Here is a 23,476-nt window from a genome sequence, read left to right on the forward strand (position 1 = left end):
TCACCTACAGAAAATAATTTCCTGACTAATGCTGACTATGTACAAATATAAGATAGATGAGATGTCATGATCATTGGAAACATGTGTGCTACCACAAAATGGTAATATGCCTCCTATTTTCATTGTTTGGTGCCAGGCTAGTTAGAAATAATTATGACTATGGAAATCTCAAATAGTCCAAAAGAATTCTGCTATTGCAAATCACACTTTTTTTCTAATATTTTATGTTTTGGTTTTTTTTTACTTTGAACACATTGCCACTTTACCTAAATCACATCAATTAATTCAGCTCAAATCTGTCACAAGCTTCTTGCCTTGCTTAGGGTATATTCCTGCTGGACACTTCTGCTGAATCATCTCTGGACATCAGGGTGGATTTTGGATTTTATTTCTGTCAAAAATATTTCCCTGAATATGACTCAGTGTAATACACACCAAAGACAACTGTGAGAGACAGTGAATGAAATGTAGTATCAACAGGCAAACTGCACTCTGCACTCCTGACAGCTTTCTTGGGTCAACTGTATTGATTTCAAAAAGTCCATACAGAAAAATCCCCCATGCACCACCCTGTCTATCTAATCTACATGGTTAATATTCATATAAGAATTAACTGCAGTCAAGGTCCATATAGACATGCAAAATTTGGCTGAATTAATTCCTTTAATTGCAATATGGGATATTCTTCTTATGTAACTCAGGGAGATTGTATAAATTGCAGTGTGCCACACTGCCAGAAAAAAAAAATGGTTGTTACAGTAAGAGGGGCTTTCTCCTCCAGGTCCTTGCTGTACTTTAGTTGCAAGTGTTGTCTGAACACTTCTGTGGGGGGGAAGGGAAACAGCTCCTGCAACAACTCTCTTTAATACATGCTTTACTGCTTAAACAGGTCGGGTTCATTTCCTTTTTTGATAACAAAAACTGGTTCCAGCTGCATGTCATTTCTTATGAACAAACTGTAGGCCTTAGCAAGAGCTACAGTGTCCTGAGTTTGCCCTGCGGAAAGCTGCCAGTGCTCTAGTTGTAACTGGATTTACAGCACTTGCTCTTTCATTTACATACTTGCTTTATTTGGTGTTTTAAATAATATCACAGGATCATAGAATGGTTTGGGTTAGAGGAGACCTTAAGGATCATCTAGTTCCTACCCTCCAGCCCGGGGCAGGAACACCTTTCACCACATAAATGTGCATATTTATCCAAGTTCAACAGTCTTGCTGACCTCAGTAGTGGAGCTTGATTTAAGTGATGAGAATGAACAACTCCAGTACAACTTGTATTAAACTGGATTTAATATGCAATGGTGTAAGTCAATATGGATTCCCACATTCCAAGGTCTCACTAGCACCTGACACCCTCCTGACTCCTGCTTTCTCAGTGAGTTTTAAACTGGTGACAAGCATTTGTTTCTCAGAGTCTGTAAAGTGCATTTAGCTGCTACAACAGACCTGACCAAGGAAACATTGGTGAATTGGCAGTACAAGAGTGTAAGTGTCTTGTGACAAAACAAAGGGGCTGCAGGACGTCTGGTCCAGGCATATTCCATGTTAAGCTCAGAGGAAAAATGAATCCAAGCCTTTCATCCTCAGCTAACCTGAACATGCAGGCTTTTCCTAGCATTCCCCAGAAAAAAGAACATGACCTACTGCTTGGGATAGTCTCTCCTAATTTTTCAACAGTTCCTGGGAATGTCATTGTCTTGGTTTGGCAAGACAGGCAGCTGCCAAGGAAAGCTGGAGTTTTCCTTGGAATGCAGAATGTAAATTCCCCCTCCCACCGCTTCCAAATTATTATAATTTTGCAATTAAAGGCATTTCAGGCAAAGATTTGGGAATAGGAATGTTATAAAATAATTAGCCAATTTAATAATTAAAGAGAATTCATTCAATAATCAAAGTATAAGTTTTGGAAAAGCCACAAGGAAAATAGTGCTGAGTTTGGCGATCGACATTGGGTGAACCAGATTTGAGCTCTATCGCTCCAAATCTCCATGGTTCACTATTCCTGCTTTCCCAGGGTCCTGTTTTATACTTCTTTTTTTTGCTGAATGGGGGTTCTTCTCACTCTTCTTTTGATCGTATCCTTTTAGCATATTCATGTATTTTTCTTTTTTTGCTGCCGGTCTGACGAAAAGTTTTCCAGAATGGGTGAATAATTAATTTCCTTAACGGAATTCTGTTCGGGAATAAACATCTTTGGTGACAAATATTTTCTTATCATTGGTGCATATGGAATGCATATCACTGGGACCTTGTCAGATGAAGAAATCCTTTGGAATCAATTTTTTTTTTTGGAGACAGCTTGTCCTTGCTTGCTATCTGCATTTCTCTTCCCTTATTACCTTGGGATGCAAACCCAAAAAGCGATGCAAACCACTTTTTCCCCACCACCAGCTTTGGTTATATTAATGCTGTAGTTTTTAATTCTTGTGCATGAATGATTTTGTAACATATATTACAAGGAAAAACAGTTCTTTACTAGGAATATTAAGAATACAGATGTAGTAGTACAAAAAACAAGCAAACAAAACAAACAAACAAAAAATCCTAGGAACCCTGATAGTCAGAAATACAGCCTGACACCCTGTTGGTCAGGGTGTTGGAAGCTGTCCAAAGTAAGCCCTCCTGGAGTGGCAGATGTAGTCCTGTTGGAGTCGAGATGGTCTTGGAGAAAAAGGGTCCAGTAATGGTGAGATGACTCCCGTCTTTCTACAGGAATCCAGCAGAAAACCAGGATATGGTGTCCCTATGTCTCAGTTTTTATCTAGGTAGGAATGGTTTGGTTTCCCCCCACTGGGTGGAGCATCTCACACTGGGATGATGTAATGTGTCACGTAATTGGTGAGCCTTCATGGCCCATTACCAGAAGATATCCCCATGGAGGGTGGAAAGAGATAAAGAACACTGCTGCACGCAGTTTTAACAGCTGGCCCATTACCAGAAGGCTCCCTACCCCTCGCCCCTGGAGTTACAAGAGAGAAAGAAAACATTTCTCCAACCAGTTTCAACAGATGGAAAAGAACAATTTTTTATTTTTTTTGTTACGTAACCCAAGACAGTCAGAAGAACATCAAGAGACAGACGTAAGACAAAGAATTAGCAGCAAGAAATCAAGGAACAGCTGGGTTTTGAGTATCAAGAGTAAGACTTTATTTCAGCTATTCTCTTTAGTGATTTAAGACACCCTGTATTGTACAATATACTCCCTAATCAGTGAATTATTCTCTAGGATGGTAGGATCAAAAACTTGGTTTTCAGTGTTCTCATTATTTTCCCACTGTTAGCAAACACAATGAAATAGAGTTTCTGTGGCTTTACGCTGCTCCTCAGTAGAAAAGATTTATCACTTTGGGTACCTCTTCCTCTCGTATCAAGGGCTTCCTCTGGCTGCCAGGCTGCAGGAATTTCTTTATTGTGGGAATATTGCTTATTCTTGCTTTAAACTTCTATAAAACAACACCAGAAGAGCAGAGTGCTTAAGAATCATTGCAACTGTCACACATTTCAGTGTTATCCATGCTCTGAAAGTCACATTACAGCTAGATACTGCAGAAGAAACTATATGCTTCCCCCTCTTACGCTTTTGGGGTTGTAGTGACAGAAAGTGACATTAAAAAGCCAGTAAGTGAGGCCAGGTAAAGTACTAAGGATATTTGATTATTTTGCATGTCACTTCTGACCCTCCCACTCTCCCATATTTTCAGCCAGTTTAAATCAGTGTTTCATTCCAATTCACTATCCACTCAAACTGCCCATTCATTTACCTGCAAGAAAGGAAAATTTGCAAGAACATCAGGCTTCCATTCCTCTGCCATCAAAATGATTTCAAGTAACTGAACATCTGCCCTGCTCAGCTGGTTGCCGACCAGAAAGTCTTTTCCATGGTCTTTCAAAACCTAAAAACAGAGACCCAGAAGGAGATGAGGTTTTTTCCTCTGTGTAACTTAATATAATATCTCCAAAGCAAGGTCACACGTGGCATGGAGTTGTCTGGGAAGGAAGGAACTGCCGATCAAACACCTGTAGTACAAACAATGATGTGATGGCCCTGCCATCCTAGGCATAATCTATCAGCTCCTTCTCCTCTACCTTTCTGTCTGGCAGCTCAGTTGTGCTCATCTTGCCTTGGCTCTGTAGCTGCATTGAAGGCTAAGCTGGAGGAGATACAGAAGGAACTGTAATGCTGTTACACAGCATGTATGCTAGAGGGGCATCTGCCCTTCAGGAGGAAACTCAATGTCAAAGCTGGTGCCGTAGTTTCTTCTGTCTGAAACAGCACACGGATTGAAAGATGGATGTTTGGGGAGCTCAGTGTGTGCTGGGTTTTGGCACCTTTACGTCTCTCTCAGAATTTAAGTGCCTTCTGTCCCTTCTGTAGTGTCCTGTCTCCACCTTACTCCCAGCACCACCAAAACCAGAGCATTGATATTCCATGGTAGTTTTGCTTCTGTTTTCCACTGTATAACTTGTGCGCATCCAGGATGGAGGTTCAAGATAACAGTATCAATGGAGCCACAACCTCTATGCCACATACCTTTTCAAAGACTGGGAAGTATCTGTTTTCTGTCTTGTCCATCATATTTGCAAAGTGTTCCTCCTTCTGGTCTGCTGGTAGGTAGCCATGTTTCATGAGTAACTCATTCAGATCGAACATTCCTTCCACATACATATCGATTCTGAAAGGATCAGATCCACTTGGTCAGGTCAAACAGAGTAGCTCTGCACAGCACAATAACTCCTGCCATAACCGCACTGAGAGGCTGGGAAATCCCTGCCTCTTCTCTCCCACACACCCCTGCCCTGGCAAAGTACCCCCGGGAATGCAGCTGCACTGGGGGCAGGCAGGGGGGAGCTTGGGTGAAAGACAAATGCAAAATTCCTAGGGAAAAACCTAAAGACTGCACCCCTTTCACTTCTTGCTGAGACTGACACTTCTCTGCACTGCGGGTTTTTGAACCTGACTACAAAATTGCCATGTTTCCAATGCAAACTTGTGTTAAAAATCCCATCAGACAGGGTAAGTTTAACAGCAAGTCCATACCATTTATACTAAACAACTTGACATGTGTTCAGCAGTGCTTACTAATGTGAAGCATTCAAAAATACCTCAGGTCAAAGCATGTGCCCTGGGAGTCCTGTCCTTTAACCACCTGTTAGTAATTCTTATTCTCCCCTAATTCCTAGTTATCAGAGATTTTTAGAGAGAGAGTAGGGTTTTTGTTTCTTTAAGAGACATTGCCCTGTATGTGATGAGGAGAAAATGATGCTGCTGACAACTGCAGGATAAAAATGAAAAGCAGCATCACTAAAACAACCTGCCCCCCCTGGACTTCTTTCTCCTGAGGGCTGCATTGACCTCTGATGGATGATTCGTGGGCTCACTTGCCCTATCTAATCCATCTGGCTGTCACTGCTGTAGACATCACCTGCAGTCTCTCAGTCATCTCATGCTGCACAAAGCACTGCTCTCTCCCACTGAATCTAGCTGTGAGCTGGGATATCCTGGTGTTACACTGAGCTACAGTGTGAGCTGGGGTCTAACAAGCAAAGGTGGAACTGTTACAGTACAGGACTCTCTCCTTCAGGTCTTTCCCGTAGAGGTTGTACTTCGTTGAGATGTAGTTGGCAATGGCTCTGGTCTGCACCAGCTTCATCCCATCAATCTCTACCATTGGCAGTTGCTGATAGAGCAGAGATCCATCTAGGGGCAAAAGAATAACACAAGGACACTTTCAGTCTCTAAATGAGAACCATGAGCATGTGTTAGGCAAAGTAATCACATGTATTCCTTTTAATTTACAGTCTGAATCATTGAGGCTGGATAAAAAATACAACGATCATCAAATCCAACTGTAAGCCCAACAATTCCTTAATTTCACCACTAAACCATTTCCCCAAGTGCACATGTACACACAGTGACTGAACCACTTCCTTTGCCAGCCTGTTCCAACGCTTGACAACCCTTTTGGTGGCAACCTTCTTCATTCTTACAAGAAGGTGTGGAAAATGCTCACCATGCAATAACCTTTTCTCAGTGGCAAACTTAATAACTTCATCCTGTAGCAATGTACTTGTGGAAATTACTGATTTGAGGAAAGAGCCAAATGCAGATCTTTTAGCTGTCATGCACTGAGAAATATATGCACTGCATGTCCCTAAGACAGGTTTTTTTTTTCATGGAGGTTAATACAGATGAGAAGGACTGAAGGCTCTGGTCCAGCCAGTTTCTGTCCTGTTTTGCTAAATCGATCTGGACTTTCTTAGCACTGGCCAACACACAGTGTGAGTAATACTGAAAATAAATAATAGTGGCTATAAAAAGCATAAAACATCCCTGTGACTACTTTACTGACAAATGGCATCTCATCTGTACAGGCATGAAATGGAGAACAATTGGTGTGTTCCATGAGACTCCTGCAAGAGCCAAATATCACTTGGAGTGAGGCTGGAGCTGTGTAGCTCTTTGGCAAGCATGCAGAAAAAAAGCCTTGTCCTAGCACGAAAGATGTGAAAATACCTCCAGAAAGAGAGGTATCAGATCAGAGAAGTGAGGAAGTGTTTTTGATTTAGGGAATCGTATTTCCTGACTCAGGTACCGGATCAGCTATATCCTTCTTTGTGAGGGTGCATTTACCTTTAGGCATGTGCCCCAAAATACTTTTTGAAAGGCAGCCTGTAGCAGGGGGACGAAGACATTATCCCTAAAGGGCAGCAGGACTGCAAATGCTCCCCCTAACTCTGATTTCTTTTGACAGGCCATGTGAAGAGCACCAACATGCCATTTGGTTTGGAGGAAACATGACCATCATGTTCAGGAAGATGGAAGCTGAAGCTAGCATGGGTGGGTAGTTGCCTTGGGATGCAGGAACACAGCAGAGGTACAGGTAAACTCTGGAAGTCTGTTTTCATATGGATTATAAAAGAACACCTTTGCAGGCAAGCTGAAATGCTAATGGCTTTCAGGGTGATGCGATGGCAAAAGCCTCTATTGCCAGAGGATGGAAGGCAACGGACCCAGGCTGAAGCAAAGGAGAGTCAACCGTCTGACCTTAAAGAAATGTTCTGACTGTGTGGGTTGTCCAGAGAAGCTGTAAATTCTCCATCCTTGCAGATACTCAAAACACACTGGACATGGTCCTGGGTGAGTGACTGGAGGTGGCCTTGCTTGAAGAGGGCAGGTGGAGTAGACAATCATGCGAAGTCCCTTCTGACCTCAGCCGTTTTGTGATTCAGTGAAGAGTGAAGCCACTGGGTGGATGATACCACCTAACACACTGCAGTGTGCACCTCTGAGACCTCATGTGCCTCATCTCAGCTATGAGATTTTCTTTGTAAGACACTTAGACCTAGGAATTCTTACATGTTCTCAGAGAACTAATGATAATTCTGTTTCTAATTTTAATTCTGATTTTTGTTAATCTTACTATTGTTGCTGTGTCATTATTTCAAAGTGAAGGAAACTTACCTTTCCGTAACTTTGTCAGATCCTCCTTTTTTTCCAGATATGATTCTTCAAACTTCAGAAAGGAGAGAAGAGAAGTTCCGTTGTCATTCCATGATTTAGCTTCTTTGTCATTTAGATAAAGAAGGCCAAAAGAGAAGTGTTTTGGCCAATTTTGTTATATAAATCATCAATCATATTTGAAAGCTGTCAGGCACATTGGCCATCACTGTGCAAGATGGAACACACAGATTCCCCACACAGATCTGGAAACCAGTCTCTATCTCTGGTTTAGTATCAGAATCTGTCAGAGATAAAGAAAGCCCTCTGAGGTTTATAATATACAGTACGTTCATGGATAAACTACACTGTGGTAGCAACAGTAATCTCTTGCTCTTTTGGACATTGGAATTTATCTGAAGGTCCTCAGAATTGCATCTGCTTGACCTCTGTGATCAGAAGATAAGAAGCCAGAGTGTGCTGCTGGGATTTTAAACTTCTTCTTTCCCCGGCTACTGGTGAGAAGCATTTGTGGGGCTACCAGCGGGCTTTGCACGTGATGTGTGGAAAGAACTTGTCCCCTGCTTAGGGAAAGCTGGTGGCCACTGTTGGCTTGCTCAGCAATGCACTAAATGCAGAATATGAAACTGCTGCTGAGTCACCCTTTTCCTAAGGAACAGTGAAAGCACATAATTGTCACAGGAGTATAAAAGACCAGAGACAAACCTCAACGCCAGCTGCAGCCAGTAGCCACCGAATTGGTTCCATGCGGCCTCTTCCATTGAAGTAGTGCAACCTGGGTTTTCCAGACATGTTTCCACGTGCTTGACTTCCTAGTACCTGCAATGAAGAAATCAGGTTTGCAAAATTAAGGTTCACAACCCTGGATTCAACACCCTAAGTGGCTTTCAAAGTTAGCTTGTTGGAAACTATTTATGCTTCAAGGCTTTAATAAATTAACAGAGGAGGTAAATTATTATATTGAGACACTGCCTTGTATCATTCTGCCTTCAAATATTCCTTACACATGCAGAATAGTCAAGCAGAACTCTGTACTTGGTGTAATTGACCCTATCAGAGAACTAGTGAATCAAAACCATTTGCATCCAAAGGGCTCTGTTCTCACCAAAAAGCAGAGTTTGCTCTCTCTGTGTGTTTTGGCATTATCTCAGAATATAGTTTACTTTTTAATCCAAATACATGCTATAAACTCAGCAATTGCTGTGCTTTCTCCAGCAGCAATTATGCTCCATTACAACCGGCCAGGAAGTAATTCTTTCCCACAGTCAACCTCTTTTACAACACTCCCTGCTTCAGCAATTTGTCTTTAGACAAGCCTCCAAAGACACAGAAATTAATTTTGCCTCTGGTAACATCGGATTTGCCTTTACCACAGGCACAGCCAGAGGGGCAATGCTCGCCTGGTCCAGTTCCAACTCTGCTGGAATTTCAAGCAACAACAATTTCTGGGCAGACTGTTACCCACCCCACTGAGAACCACGCGAGCACAGCAGTGACAAACACACAGAACAGTGCCCAGCCTATCCCAGCCTCACAGCTGTTGATACCCTGTCACCAACAAAGCTGAAGCATTAACAGCAGCAAAAGGAAAACTCTCAACCCCCCCACAATGTTCCCCTTGTAAACAAAATGACCCCTTCTCTACAAGTAAGGGGGGAGGAGGGGAGAGGAAACACTCCCCACTTGTGAGATCTACACCTGTTTTTCTTAATTCTGTACACCTCAAAAGCAGCTGATTTAGAATTTAACATTTGCTACACAGAACCATGTTAGTAAAGGAAGTACAAGCACACATTTAATCTATAAAACCCCTTCCCTCACTGAGTTTCACAGCAACTCCCTATGTGTCCAAAACAATACCCCACTTACCTTGTGCACAGCGTAACTCACTTGAAGCTCTCAGCAGTTCTGCTTTGAGTTTATATATCTCTGTAGCCCCTCCTACAAGGAATTGCAAACACTTCTCTGCAAATAGGGACCTTCTCTCTCTTGTGCAAACAAAACCAATTAGCTCTGTTTAGTTACTTCTCACCTACAGAAAATAAATGCTGAATATGTACAAATATAAGATAGATGAGATGTCATGATCATTGGAAACATGTGTGCTACCACAAAATGGTAATATGCCTCCTATTTTCATTGCTTGTTGCCATGCTAGTTAAAAATAATTATGATTACTGAAAAGCTCACATAGTTTCAAAGAATTCTGCTATTGCAAATCACACTTTTATTCTAATATTTTATTTTTTGTTTGTTTGTTTTTACTTTGAACACACTGCTGCTTTACATAAATCACATCAACTAATTCATCTCAAATCCGTCACAAGCTTCTTGCCTTGCTTAGGGTATATTCCTGCTGGACACTTCTTCTGAATCATCTCTGGACCTCAGAATTTCTTTTTGTTTTTCTGTGAAAAACGTTTCCCTGAATATGTCTCAGTGAAAATACATACTGAAACAACTGTGAGTGACAATGAATGAAGTGTGGCAACAGCAGGCAAACTGCACTCTGCACTCCTGACTGTTTTGCTTGGTCAGCTGTATTGATTTGAAAAAGTCAATACAGCATACACTCCCATGCAGCTTCCTACCTATCTAATCTATATGGTTAATAGTGCAATTGCCATCACCTGCAGTTACAGCATAGCGGGCTGTCTCCTTCATGTCCTTCCTGTATGCATACTTCATTGCCTGGGAGCTGAAAATGATCCTCATCCTATCAGTCTTCCCTCTTGGTACTTGTTACATCAGTGTGTTTTATGCTTGACAATTAATAAACTTAATCTAATTAGAGCTAGAAACAGGGCATCAAAAGATTCTTCTCTGCAATGTATTTTGTTCTAGTCGGTGCCTAGTCCCCAGTTGTAGCGCTCTATATCGCACATAAGGGGAGCCAGGCTTCACAGAAGGGGACCCCTGACTGAGGGCACCTCTTGTAGCTCCCTGTTCTGGTTAGGGCCATATGTCCCTCTGCCTCCGCCTTTCATTTTGGGAAGGTCTTCTGTCCAGCCTCTGACACTGCTGGAAAAAGTGCTTCCCACATTCTTGGATTCTATGACTTATGACATAGAATCTAGGAGACTGAAGCTCTCCATACAGTGACACGTGCACCAAGATTCATCTGGTGGTTTCACAAACCCAAACTCCCTCTTAGGCACTTTGTCTGGATTTACCATTTGTAGGCCTGCCTCTGATAAACTCTAGGAGACATCCCAGGTCTAGTGACCACCTGGTAGGAAAACATGAGTTCAAGCCTGGAAGTTAATGACAGTGTAGACAACTTGGGAAAACTCTTCTCACCCAACTCGGTAGACACCTATATCTGGTCTAGCCATCTAGTCTCCTGCCAACGGGTCCAAATTCAGGAGGAAGCCCTCAGCATGCTCTTCAGTTACAGGTGAACTACTCAAAATGATTCTATGTCAACTGAGGTAGTTAAAAGTTTATATGAGGCAGTCTCTTCAGACCTTCCTTAGATGCAGGGGAGAGGAGCACAACACTTCAGAAGGCGACTTATCCCAACACTGACATTTCTTGTCTTGTCACAAGTATATTAAGATTTCATCAAACTATGTCCAGTATAGTCTGTTTCCTAACTTGACTTTCAGAAATATCTCAGTAAAGTGACATTTTGGGAAGTGATATTCTTTTTTCTCCCTCAGATTTATTTTCCCGTATTTTTTCTGATTTCTTTTTTTTTTTTTTTTTTTTTTTTTAAATAATGCCCATACACTATTAAGCACCAGATCTGGTTACTGACAGTTGATGGAACAGTTTCCATCTAAGCAGCTGCTTCTCTATTGCATCAGGAAACTTCACGAGGGTGTTACTGTCTGCTGTAAATATTTTTATTTGAAATGCAATGGAACCTGAGTATCTGTTCCTCTGTTCCGTCCTAAATGTGTAGAAATAAACCCCCTCTGCCTTGTCAGAGGTAATGTATTGGTAACCAGCTTGTGAGTAGCTGGTATGATCATACACATGGGTTTGATATACCCGATTCATAGAGAAAAAGAATCCGTTTTGCTAAAACTTTGCTGAGACACCTCAAAAATCCAATTCACCCACAAGCTTTAAATTTAAGAATGGAAACTTGAAACAAGTCTACTTCTTTAAAGGGTAAGCGATGCTGGGACTATTTTCTTTATTCTCTTGCAGTGCTCTTACTCTGAGCTTTTTTCATGTAGAAAATATCTTCTGCAACAAGTTACACTCTGAAAGAACAATGCAATGCTAATATTTTTTCCAAGTTAATAAATTCTATACCCTACAAATAGTTCTTTGCCTCCATACTCCTCTGTTTTAATGTTTTGCCAAGCATCTGATATCATAGTAAACAAATACAAAGCTGCTGTTACATTGCCAGTGTAATAGAATGCTTTATTTCTGGTATGGGTTGCTTTGTTTCTCTAGCACTGGTTTTAACTAAAACAATACAAATTTGCTGATCTTCCTTTTCCTTTGGTTTACAGTTTTGGGTTGCTGCTCTGCTTTCCCCTGCTCTTCCAGCATCTTGGGTGTAACCAAAGGTGGCAAGGTTTTCATTTCTTAAAAACCTTCAACACGGTTTCTACATAATGGGCATCTGGTGGGGGTTTCCTTGGGCTTCCAGGCTGCAGGAACTTCTTAATTGTAGGCACATTGCTCATTTTGGTTTTAAACACCTAAAAAACAAAAACAAAAATAACCCCACAGAACAAGAGAGAAATTCCAGCCACAAAAATGTGATTTACCCAGCATGGGGAAATAATTACTTCAGGGCTGACCTCTAGCTCCTGAATACAGCATGCTCAGTAGTTAAATTACCTGCAACTGAGGAAACCCTGAGAGCACAGTAGGAAGTTTCTCCTCCACGGCTAAAATGGCTTCCATTAGCTGAACATCTGCCCAGCTGAATTTGTTGCCCACAAGAAAGTCTTGGCCATGTTGTTTCAAAACCTGGAGAAGACAAGAAAATGTGGAGTGCAGATGAGAGTGGGGCACATGGGCATCCTTGGCAGCTAAGCCTCATAGCAGAGCAGCAGAGCTAAGCAGCAATTCTATCTGGAATTTCAAGGTGGACTTTTCAGCTGAAGCTGAGCCTAAATCTCTTCATTACTGCTGGGAAAAAATGAAGTTTTGTTCATTTCATGTTCTGGTACACAGACTACAAACTTTGGTCACTCAATAATAATAAATGATGATGGGCACCAGGAACAGAAACAAAACCACGTGCCTAAGTAGACTAGTAACAGTCCAAGAATAAGAAATAGGGATAATGTAATGGGGGAAGCAACAAGCAATGTAAGGAAATCGTAGAACTCCAATTTAGATGTTTCATGTGAAGTGATGTCCAGTGCTGGTATCAGGAAGCAAACTTAGAAATGAAGAATTGCAACAGCTAAGTAAGGAAAATCCCTGCCTTTGGGAACAGGTTATTTTAGCTAAGAACTTGTGTGATGTTCAGCCTCTATTACTGTTTTCCAAGAAAACTAGATAAATATTACAAAAGTGGGAAATACGTCCAGATGCGTGAATCATATGGGTTGGGTCTGTTTTTTAATAAATCTGTGACTGTTGTTTTACTAAAGTACTCCTAATCTCTCTACCTGATTTGTGTGCAAGGGATTTTTGCATTCCTTCAATGAAATTTTTCCAAATGAAACTAAGTATGGTGGAGAGATGGGCTTTAAACAAATAGAAGTACAGAACTGTTCCTTCAAGAAAAATAATCACATGCACTTACTTTTGCTTTAGGGAAGTTTTTCTGTACAGCTGAGAAATATTGCTTTGCAGATGTTCAAATACCACAGCCGTGACAACACAAGCAAACAAAGAAGGGAAAATGTGCTTCTGTATTCCCCCTTCTTTGAGACAGGCAAAAAAAGCTGAGGATTGGGAACTGACCTACACTACAGATACACTCTTATTTTGCAGAAACCTTTTGGATAATTGCAAGTTTGACAGACACATACTTGCTGTCACTTACCTTTTCAAAGACTGGAAAGTACCTGTTAGTTGCCCTCTCCTTAATTGACTCAAGATTTTTCTCCTTGGCATCAGGTGGAGAGAAAGGAAACATCAAAATCATCTGCATCAGATCTGATATTCCCTCCACATACATGTCAATCCTGTTTGTCAGGGGAAAATGGTAGAAAAAAAGCACAGAAGTTATTTCATCTGCTTTCCAATTAATCAAAGCAACTTAAAGGAATTTTCTATCACCTACAGAGTGCCAATTTTCACAGCCAAAACTAAGCATGAATGAAACCTGAGTATTTTTCAAAAAGAATAAAAGCCTGTTTATGTTAGGAGCATTTCAGAAGCAGTGGTTAAATCTTACTGTTATCCTTTTTGATGCCTTTATACTGGATTTACAGGATTGAATTTGGTTTACATAATGTAGCTATCAAATAACAGACTGCTCCATTAGTGATAGGAGGTGTTACATACAGGGCTCTCTCCTTCAAGTCTTTCCCATGGAGATTGTATTTCCCTGCTATGTAGCTCATGATTGCTCTGGTCTGCACCATCTTCATCCCATCAATCTCGACCAGGGGCACTTGCTGGAAGAGCAGGAATCCATCTAGGGTGGAGAGGTGAAGGAAAGCCTGTGAATTCCTCCTAGACTGCAAGATGTACAGGAGAGCGAGGCACTGAGCACATTTCTCTTGTAGTGTAGGAGACCACTGATGTCTTGCTCTAACTGTAAAACTCACTGAACTCAACTAACAGTGGGGGAAGATCAAACAGTGGAGTGCATCGCACTCCTGTAGTGAGGTCACCACAGCACAGCTGGGCCCTGGGCTTGACAGCACTGCCAGAGCTTCACTGGCAAGCTTCACTGGCTACAGGTACAATGCCTGCACCTCTGCACTTCTGGAGCCCGCCACATGCTGGCAGAAAAAGTCTGAACCAGCACTTCCAACCCAAGGAATAGGAGGAGAATAACAACAATACGTGGTAAATCTGAACTTTGACAAAATCCAATTCTTTTGAATGCAAATCAATTTCCTGTCAAGGACATACACGAGTAGTACTGCAGCAAGACCAAGCTGCTGGAATACAGGAAGGGGTCAGGCCACTTTCAACATCCTAAAGCTACAGAGCTAGAGGCAGAGCCTGTGACAGCTGTTGGTGCTTGAATAATTTTCACACAGTCACTCCAGGACCATAGTTTAAGTGTCCCCATAGATGTTACAGGCCTAGCCTCAGTACCATTTTACAACAGTTTAGGCCTATTTAGAAACATCTTTGTAGCCCCATTTTCTGCTGGTGCTGGTAGAAACCATCATCTGAGCTTTCAGTGAGGCAGTTCTGAGAGCTAAGTATACACAGAGATTTAGCATTGCAAAGTGAGTCTATTCTAGACCAGTTTTCTACTGGACTATTTCACTGTTTTTGGAGACACTCCCTCCTCCATTTACACACCAAGGGCATCCAGAGAACAATCCTGTCCTGTTTATAACCAAAGCAGAACTCCAAATCCAAATAGGCAGCTGCCACTTACATTGCTCAAAATTAATGATTTTTGTTAATTTTGCTCAATTTATATCTGCTTGGTGAATCCTTCTTTCAGATATGAAGGTTCATTTCAACAGGCACATTTCCTTGCCCTTTTCTCCAGAGCTCTTAAAATATAGTTGTTAAAATACCTTGCTAGGATAAAATTAATATTCTTCACTCTTAATTTACAGTTAAAATTCAAAGAGTAGTTGCAGCAACAAATAGCTTGTATTTGCTTCTTGTCAACATTCACAGAAAGATCATGTGTGTTCTTGTCTTTCCAGAACACACATCTACATCTTAAGGAAGAAACATTACTTGGTATCTATCTATCAGAAACAATAGAATGGGAAAAGTAACAGATCTGGAAGGATATTTTTGGGCAGAAAGACGCAAAGTGAAAAATAAAATTTGTCTTTCTGGCCCTTGATAAAAAGCAATGCAGCAAATATGACTGAACTGAATACACCATTTGTTTCTTATCTACAGAAAAGAAGAAACCCTCTTAAAATCAGAAATGGATTGCCTCTCATCCTTTGTTTTTGCAGGGAGAACCGCTTCACATAATCACAGCACATAATGCATATGCAGGATTTAAAGGAGTTTACCAGTAATTCCAGGGATTGGATTGTGCTGTCCAAAGATGGTCTGTGAAGCACAGGTTAAAAATCAATCACCTGCTATTTATAACCAACCAGCAGAACTCACTGATACCCAGGTACCACTTGGGCAGCCTTTGGCTGCACAGATTGTGCCAGGTTAGTTATCCCCTCAGGCCAACAGGTACAGGTCTGCCCAGGCCAAAGCTGTTTAACTCTCTGCCTCCAAAAGAGCTGTCTGTCTGCAGGCTGCCTGCTGGGAACAGCTCCTCGCCCAGGCATCATCTTGACCCTGCTGGGGCATTGCCTGGAGGATCATCAGCTGGCACAGGCCAAAGTCATGCCTGAGCCAGTTTAATGATGTGGTAGTGCCTAAACACAGGAAACTGTCAAAAATCATATTGGTAGGGAGAGAAAAGAAGTTTAAGGGAGAAGTAATGTGGAATTACTCCTGTTGAGTCCTGCCCTGCACAACTGGCAACATTCCAGAGGATCCTTTATCAGGATGACTAATTTATGTACCTTTCTTCAACCCATTCTACTAAACCACACCTTTTTTCTTTGTGTTCTCACCATCTTAAGCTCAATATATAGACATAAAACATTTGATCTTCTTTATAAAACTTCCCTATCCTTTTCATCACCATTTAATTCTTCTCTCTGGATATCAGTAAGCCCAGATACAATCCTGGTTACAGTATCACTCTTCTTAGATAACTTATTCATGTGAGGGATATATAGATTTGGATTTTCAGTATCTGCGCCCTTCCATTTAGAGCTATAATTGGTTTGCGTGCACTGCACTGTCCTTCCATATTTTAAGAGTCCCAGCCAACCAGACCTGTAAATTTAATTCTGATCTACTTAATACCACTTCTATCTTATTTTTGTTCTATTTTTTGTTTTCTCTGACAACTTCTTTGGACACAGTGTTTTCTTTCTGAGCTCAGCCACAATGCAGGCACGACCTCTTCCAAGTCTCCTTGTACGGCTTGGCAAGCTCAGCCTGCTCCAAGGTTTCTCTCACATGTCCTGGGCAGCAGGTAAACTGTGGGACATGTGCACTCTCTACTGCTCCTCACTGTCCCAACTCCTTCCCTACTTTGGCAGGAAAGTCTTCTCCTTCCAGGGCGTCTGTAGAGGGGTTCACTGCTGGATTTCTTCTGACCAGATATCAAGGACAGTGGCTAGGGGTCTGCACTGGTGTGTAGGAAGAACTGGTCTTACTCCCAAGGTTGGCATGAAGCCTTTGTGGCATGCTGCTTTGACCATGACAGGTTTTCCACAGGTCTCCCTGCTGGCTCCATGCTTTCTAACTAGGGGAAGTGCCACATCTCGGGCTCAGGGAATTCTATTTGCTCTGGACCAAAAATGTTCCAAGTACCATGCTAACAATTCAAAGCATAGGTAAGTAAGTTGTATTCAGTACAAGTGTTTGCCTGTTTAATGTACCACAATAACTACAGTAACAGAAGCCCTAGCTTTTAGCTTACAGCAGTTATCTGACACTGAAAATAACAGGTTACTCAAAACTAGTATTGCACTATTCAAGGTGTGCATCCAGAAGTTTCCACTAGTTTAAATAAACTATTTTCAAACCATAAATTTAGATAGGCTGGACAATTATTTTGAAGGACTAAGTCTCTGGTGTCAGGATTCTTACCTTTGATTAACTTGTCGTACTGCTCTTTTGTTTCCAAATAAACCTCGTCAAACTGAAAAAGGGAGAATAGTGTCACACTGCTGTATTTGAACATTTTTCTTCTGTTAAGTGATAGCACATAACCATGCCCAGAATTACTGAGTCAAGCAAAGGCAACGGGCCAGATCTTCAACTGCACTGTTTAGGTGCAGATGTCCTGAGGATTCCCCACACACCCTTACAGCTGATGGGGAATAGACGGAGGGCCTGGACACTTCTGCATCAGGGCACTGATTCAGAAATAACCTAACACCAAGTAGCAACAGAGTGCAGACATCTGCAGAAGCAAGACAGGCTGGAGCCAGCACCAAGAGAAGCACAAGATACACCAAACATTTCTAACCACACCCCAGCTTACACACATTGTAACTGCAAATTCAGTAAGACTTAGGGTGGCTTAGGACAGCCAGATAATGTACAATTAATAAAGGCCCTTTGAATAAATCCCCATTTTGTCCCCTTACAACTAATCATTTCAGAAGATTGCTAGTAGTTCTGATAAACTCTAAATGCCACTGAGTTTGCATCCCAAGTATCAGCCACGGAACAAGGTAGTTACAAACATGCAGTGCCACTGGACAAATGAATTTAGCCACCCTCATGCAGCTTTTATCCACCACATGCATGTTAACTTGTCCTTCCCTGAGGAAAGCTGAGACCACCAGTCTGTAACACTCTACTGAAAATGTCAACCAACCTCCACTCCGGCTGCTGCCAACAGCCATCGTATGGACTCCATCCGGCCTCTTCCATTCAAGTAGGTAAGCCTGGGCTTCCCCGACATGTTCCTGAGCTCCTGGCTCCCTGAAAGATATTAAGCAGAAAACAGTATCTCATAAAAGTGGTGTAAGCACCGTTGTTTTGAAGGGAGACAGCACCTTTTATTCTCACTACGCCTCTTGAAGTTTAAACTTCATTTGGTTCAAAACATAAAATGAGACTGACCAGTGACACCACACAGCCAGTGCTAGGAAATGAAAGATGAGTCAGTAAAGCCTTCCCCAGTGCTGCCAGGGAGGTTTCTTACGACTGCAAGCAAACAGAGACATGTTTAAACAAGTGGTATGAGTCCCTAGCTACAGGGGGAACACTGCTGCCTATGAAGACAGTTATACAAAGCCACTGAAAATCCTGCCACATCCTCAGGGAAATTACTCACTTAGCCTCATTGTCATCCTCATTGAAAAGAAGGAAAGGAAAACATGTTTTTCCGATAGGCTTAAATTTGTCTAGCTTTGTTTGCCATATGTGCATTTTGCAGCTTCATATGCAGTCCATATAATTCCTCAAATAGGGGTGAATGAACTGTTGATATTCCCTTTATTCCATGAAACAGGACAAGCTTACTTTGCCATCCTGCCTGGCTACAGCCCATTTCCTTGCTGCTTATGGCAGCCTTGAGGTGCCCCTTGAAGCCAGATGTGGAACCTAGGCACACTGGCTTCATGTGCCTTCAGAAGTATCCCCTGGGGCTCCTGTGTGTCCAGCGGACTGGCACATGGAGGCTGTCGATGGTTTGCTGTAACTGTGCCTCTCTCAGAGTGTTTGTACTGAGCTGTTCCATACACAGGGACAACCAGCTGGCCTGGCAGGGCTCACATGTGAGCATAAGCATTTCTACATCCAAGCCTTAACTCTTCTGTGCTTCATGCCCTAATTACTAGAAGAACATGAATAGCATGCCCCTTCACAAAGATGCTTGTAACATATACTGATGATCAGAAGGGAAAAAACCCTTTTAAAAGAGATATCCTAATCATATCCTAATGGCTCAGAGTGCCTCACTTAAAAAAAAAAATTTCCAGGTGACTCCAGTTTTCCCAGAATTAAAGCCAAAGCTGCAGCATTACATCTGTCACACCTTGCATCCACTTGACAGTTCTTATTTGAACCCAGTTCAGTACACTCTAGTGGTATGTTTTCTTCAAAGTCACAGTGCTTTGTAGGTGTACTTAAAATATAGTACATTTGGAACATATTTTGCCAAAACTTGACTTTAAAAAACAAGATAGTTCTCCCTTAAGCACTTCCTTAAGAACTGAGTCATGCTACTACAACGAATAGGGATATTTGGGGTAATTTAGTAAATATAATCCAAATACACATTAAGGAAAAAGGTATGTTCAGCTTTAAAGTGTGAATAGCTGTTCCTAATTACAATGTTTGGCTCTAGGAACAGTGTTTTATTAGTTTCTGCACCTTATGTGACTACTTTTCACTGTAGAGCAGCTTATCAACATAGTTCACAGCAACTAGCTAGTGCTTCTTTCATTATCATACTTCTCAGCTTCGTTGCATCTGTATCATTTCAGCACACATTGCCCCAACTTGTAATGCACAGAAACTTACAGTAAATAAGACTTTAACTGAAAAAGTCAACGACTGAAATATCAAGTATATGAACCTCAATCCTACTGCAAACATTATCTTTTGTTTGCAGAAGAGTAGGAGTAAGAAGCCTCAGGTATCATTTTTATCATTTCACACGAACAAGAGATTCTATGCAGCATTAAATTATGTGAGAAGAGCAATGACAAACAGAATTAAAATTTGCCACAGGGGGTTATCTTTTTTAAAATTCAAAATATTTGTGTCAGCTCTGAGTGGGTTTTAGCTACCTGAAGCTGCCAACAAAGAAAAAAAAAAACACAAACAAAAAAAACCAAAAAATAGCCACTAAAAACCCTCTGGAATTTTGATTAAAAGTCACATTCTATAACTCTAAAGACTGAGGTATCTCCACTGACTATACAGGGACCTGACACCTGTAGCTCCCATACAGGCAGCTACTTCCAGTTAGGAAGTCTGGAAGTCTTGAGTCCTGAGTCTTGTCCAGTGGGCTCAGTTTAGTTGCTCATTCCCCTGTCAGTAATGACACCTGAGATTCCCTAAAGATCAGAAGATACAGCCCTGGACTAACAAGAAACTTGGCAACTTCTCCCTTAAAAAAAGCAAACCTATTCATCCAGATTCATAACACCTTTTTTCATTTATTTGGGGAAAGACACAGCCTACAGAGCCAAGGCCTCAGGATTTCACTTAGACCTCCATTATTCTTCCAGTTTTACTAAGAGACTTTCAGGATGTACTGTATAAAAAAGTCAATCCACTTTTGATAGACTGTGTTGATGCTTTATTAGTAGCCAACTAATCTTGTATAGCTGTCACCCATTCTTTACTGCTTGCCTTAATTAAAAATAGTCATTGGGCCTTTTAATGTAAGTTATAATTTGTGTAAGAGAAGTATAAATTATCTGTGTTACATTCTTCAGCAAGACAAGTAGGTATTATCTGAAAATCATACTAAAATAATTCAAAATCTTCCAAGACCAGGTACTAAAACCAAACCATTTTCAGAAGCTGTAGGATTCTGCCACCACCAGACAGCTCTTTCAAGGAAATAGAAAAACGTCTGATACTGATAACCTGAGGTGATGAAGAACCCATTCACTAGGCAACACACAAGGTAGACATTCAAGGTTTTGACGCTAGCTGCTTTTGCTCTTGGACTACCAGACTGTGGTAAATCATTTACCTTGCTTGCACAAGAAGGACAAGGAACAGCCTCTGGGATAGTAGCTGACAGGCCAAATCCCACTACACTACTCCTTCCACCTAGGGAAGGAAGGACATCACAGCTGTGTAGTAACCCCTCATAAAGCCTAAAAGGCGCAAGCAGATTTAACAGATGTGCTGTTTCTAAATACCAGTCTGGAATTGTTATTTGTGGGTGGTCATATTATCTAAGCAGCAACTGGAATACGGGCTATTGGCTAACTACTGTGAATGAAGCTGTGGAAGCTTCACCACTCAGTCCAAAGCTAAGCACACAAGCAGCTGAATTACCTGCACTAGCAAAGGTCTATCAGCCGTTCAAAGAAGAGACTGTAAATATTTATGCTGATTCTCAATCAGCAAATCTCAGCATTTGGAGTATGCCATGCCACTGGGCAGCTATGGAAGCTGTGTGGATTTATGACTTCTAGCGGAAGTAAAATATCAAATGCTCCATGCATTACTGAATTGTTAAAGTTACACAACTGCCAGAGAAACATGCTATTACTCATCAGTCAGATCATATAGCAGAAGTACAAAAAAGGAGATAAGAAATGGTCTAACATAAATTGCACAACAGCAGTACAAACCACCAGGCTTACAAGTAGACCACGGTCTGTGCTGATGTTGCTTGCTCCTGAAAAGCTGTCTGACTGCTCCTGCTGAAGAAAATTGATTCAAAATTGCAAGAGGTACAAACAGCCAAACGTCCAGGGACTGTTGAGAAAGATATGGAAAACTTTCGAATTTTAATTAAGTAATATCTGATTTCTATAACCAAAATACATCACTACTCAGGGCATTTGGAGATTACTGCACTAATCCAAACATTACTGAAGAACTGGTTCATTTAATGAATTTATGCTGCAGCAAAATAAATAATCACATCTTACATACACTGCCCTGATATCTAGCAAAAGCCTCAACACAAAATTTGCCTATATGCAATTTCTAAAATTTATTTTTGTCTTAAATCCATGTTTCTGTCCTATTTCCAACTGCCTTGTGACCCTCAGTAACATGCCTGTCCAGAATTTTTCTGAGCATGCACCTCAGGGATGCTAGAACAATTTAAGAGATCATCTCTTCCAGAAGCAGAAGCACTCAGCATGAAGTGCTGTTCTGTTTAGCCCTGGAGTTGGGATCAAAGTCCAGCATATCCCAGGGACCAGCCTTCCTGCTCAAACCTAGAAGAAACAACATAGCGTTCGAGGCTTGCACTTTGTCCTCTTGGTTGTTTAATGCCTGCCTTGGTCAGCTCTGGACTGCACCACAGAATTAATTTCCTGGTAAAACACATCTTTCCCTGGCATTTTCTCTCCTGCAGTCTCCAGCTGGTGAATAACTATCAAGCCATTTTTAGTCTACCTGGCACGAAGAATGACCAAGGAGAGCAGAGAATTTATATTAGATCAGCAGATGCCCTAAAAAGCTTAGTTGTTTCAGCTAAAAATAGTCATGAGAACACATTAGGAAAAAGGAATTTTTAAGTTCTTACCTTCCAGCCTTAACTCAGACTCCACCCAGCACAGGCAGGTTCCCCAGGCCTGTTTAAACTCTGCAGCTTGGGGGTGTTTCCAGCCATACCCAATTAGAGAAAAAAAACCTCCGAGGGCTCTTAAACTGACACTATCCAGTTTAAAAACGTATGGCTTTGAAAACTGACATGCAAGCAGAGACAGTCTTTGTTTGCTGATTTGACAGTAACCACACAGTTTCTATGGAGCCATCTATTCGAACTGTTCTCTTGGAATTTTGGGGGCATTTTACCCAAATACAAAAGCAAGACACTAAGAAAATTACAAATTTTTTTTCTGGGTCATATTTAAGGTAATAGTAATAATTTAAAGAAAACCCATTAAGGTTTCTAGGCTTATTTAATTATTGGGCAAGCTTTTATTTTTGCTGCTGTATGGCATAGAGAACTTATTCCAAGTATGGGATAACAGGTCTCTATTACTTTGAAATGCAGTATCAAGCTTGATATAAAAAATGGATGAGCAGTTTATATCACAACCCACCCTATGTCTCAAGGCAACAGAATTAATTTTTGAAATTGAATGTTCATGCCTAATACTCAGAGATTAAATAAACTATGATTTTCTTACCCATGAGAAGTAACTCTTTCAGCTTTTTTATCTGTATTTCAGCTAAAAATCCCAAAACTGAAAATGGATGTGAACAGATACAAGGATGGCATAGCAAATGGAAAATGGGATTTGGATGCCAATATAAGGTTCTTTCCTCTAGCACAGACCCACATGTGATGTTGGGTATCATTTTACACCCCTGCAGCAGACATTAATACAACTGATCTGAAAATATGTTCACAGAAGCCACACTGTTTTAAAAATTGTATTTGTCTGTCTAAAGCCATGGCTGTACTAACACAGCACCTCACTATGGGGAATCTCAGGACAAAAGTCTCCAGGTAACTTTTTCCTCACTGCTGGAATTTTGTAATCGTTTCTCTGCCTGGCAGTTGCTGGCAGTTTCTTATAGAGGATGCACTTCCCTTAGAGGCTTCCTGCAAATTTGTAATTTATGTGATTCCGAGGTTGATGCTGTAAGCAAAACCCAACTGTATGGTGCTTCTTAACTCTTTGCCTAATTCTAACTCTCTCTTAAGTTCATAAGATACTGGGTAAAGCATAACAGTAAATGCACATGTCAG

General features: G+C 41.2%; 2 protein-coding genes across 3 annotated transcripts; both read right to left on the bottom strand.

The window, feature by feature from the left end:
- Positions 1-3,125: 3,125 nt before the first annotated feature.
- On the bottom strand, positions 3,126-11,047 carry LOC136358843 (glutathione S-transferase-like). Its single transcript, XM_066314922.1, has 7 exons — positions 9,331-11,047; positions 8,167-8,280; positions 7,465-7,516; positions 5,568-5,700; positions 4,534-4,675; positions 3,764-3,895; positions 3,126-3,445 (listed from the first exon to the last, which is right to left on the bottom strand). The coding sequence occupies exons 2-7, from the start codon at positions 8,251-8,253 to the stop codon at positions 3,326-3,328; spliced, it is 666 nt and encodes a 221-aa protein (XP_066171019.1). The 5' UTR covers positions 8,254-8,280; positions 9,331-11,047; the 3' UTR covers positions 3,126-3,325.
- A 773-nt stretch (positions 11,048-11,820) lies between these two features.
- Positions 11,821-22,442, bottom strand: LOC136358840 (glutathione S-transferase A4-like). Of its 2 annotated transcripts, none has more exons than XM_066314918.1 (7): positions 22,301-22,442; positions 17,945-18,051; positions 17,209-17,260; positions 13,894-14,026; positions 13,430-13,571; positions 12,268-12,399; positions 11,821-12,125 (listed from the first exon to the last, which is right to left on the bottom strand). In XM_066314918.1, the coding sequence occupies exons 2-7, from the start codon at positions 18,029-18,031 to the stop codon at positions 12,003-12,005; spliced, it is 669 nt and encodes a 222-aa protein (XP_066171015.1). In that variant the 5' UTR covers positions 18,032-18,051; positions 22,301-22,442; the 3' UTR covers positions 11,821-12,002. The 2 variants fall into 2 exon arrangements, with proteins under 2 accessions (XP_066171015.1, XP_066171014.1); XM_066314917.1 differs by lacking the exon at positions 22,301-22,442 and adding an exon at positions 20,783-20,807.
- Positions 22,443-23,476: the final 1,034 nt, after the last annotated feature.

Source organism: Sylvia atricapilla, chromosome 3 (assembly GCF_009819655.1).
Source record: "Sylvia atricapilla isolate bSylAtr1 chromosome 3, bSylAtr1.pri, whole genome shotgun sequence".
Classification (NCBI taxonomy): Eukaryota; Metazoa; Chordata; class Aves; order Passeriformes; family Sylviidae; genus Sylvia; species Sylvia atricapilla.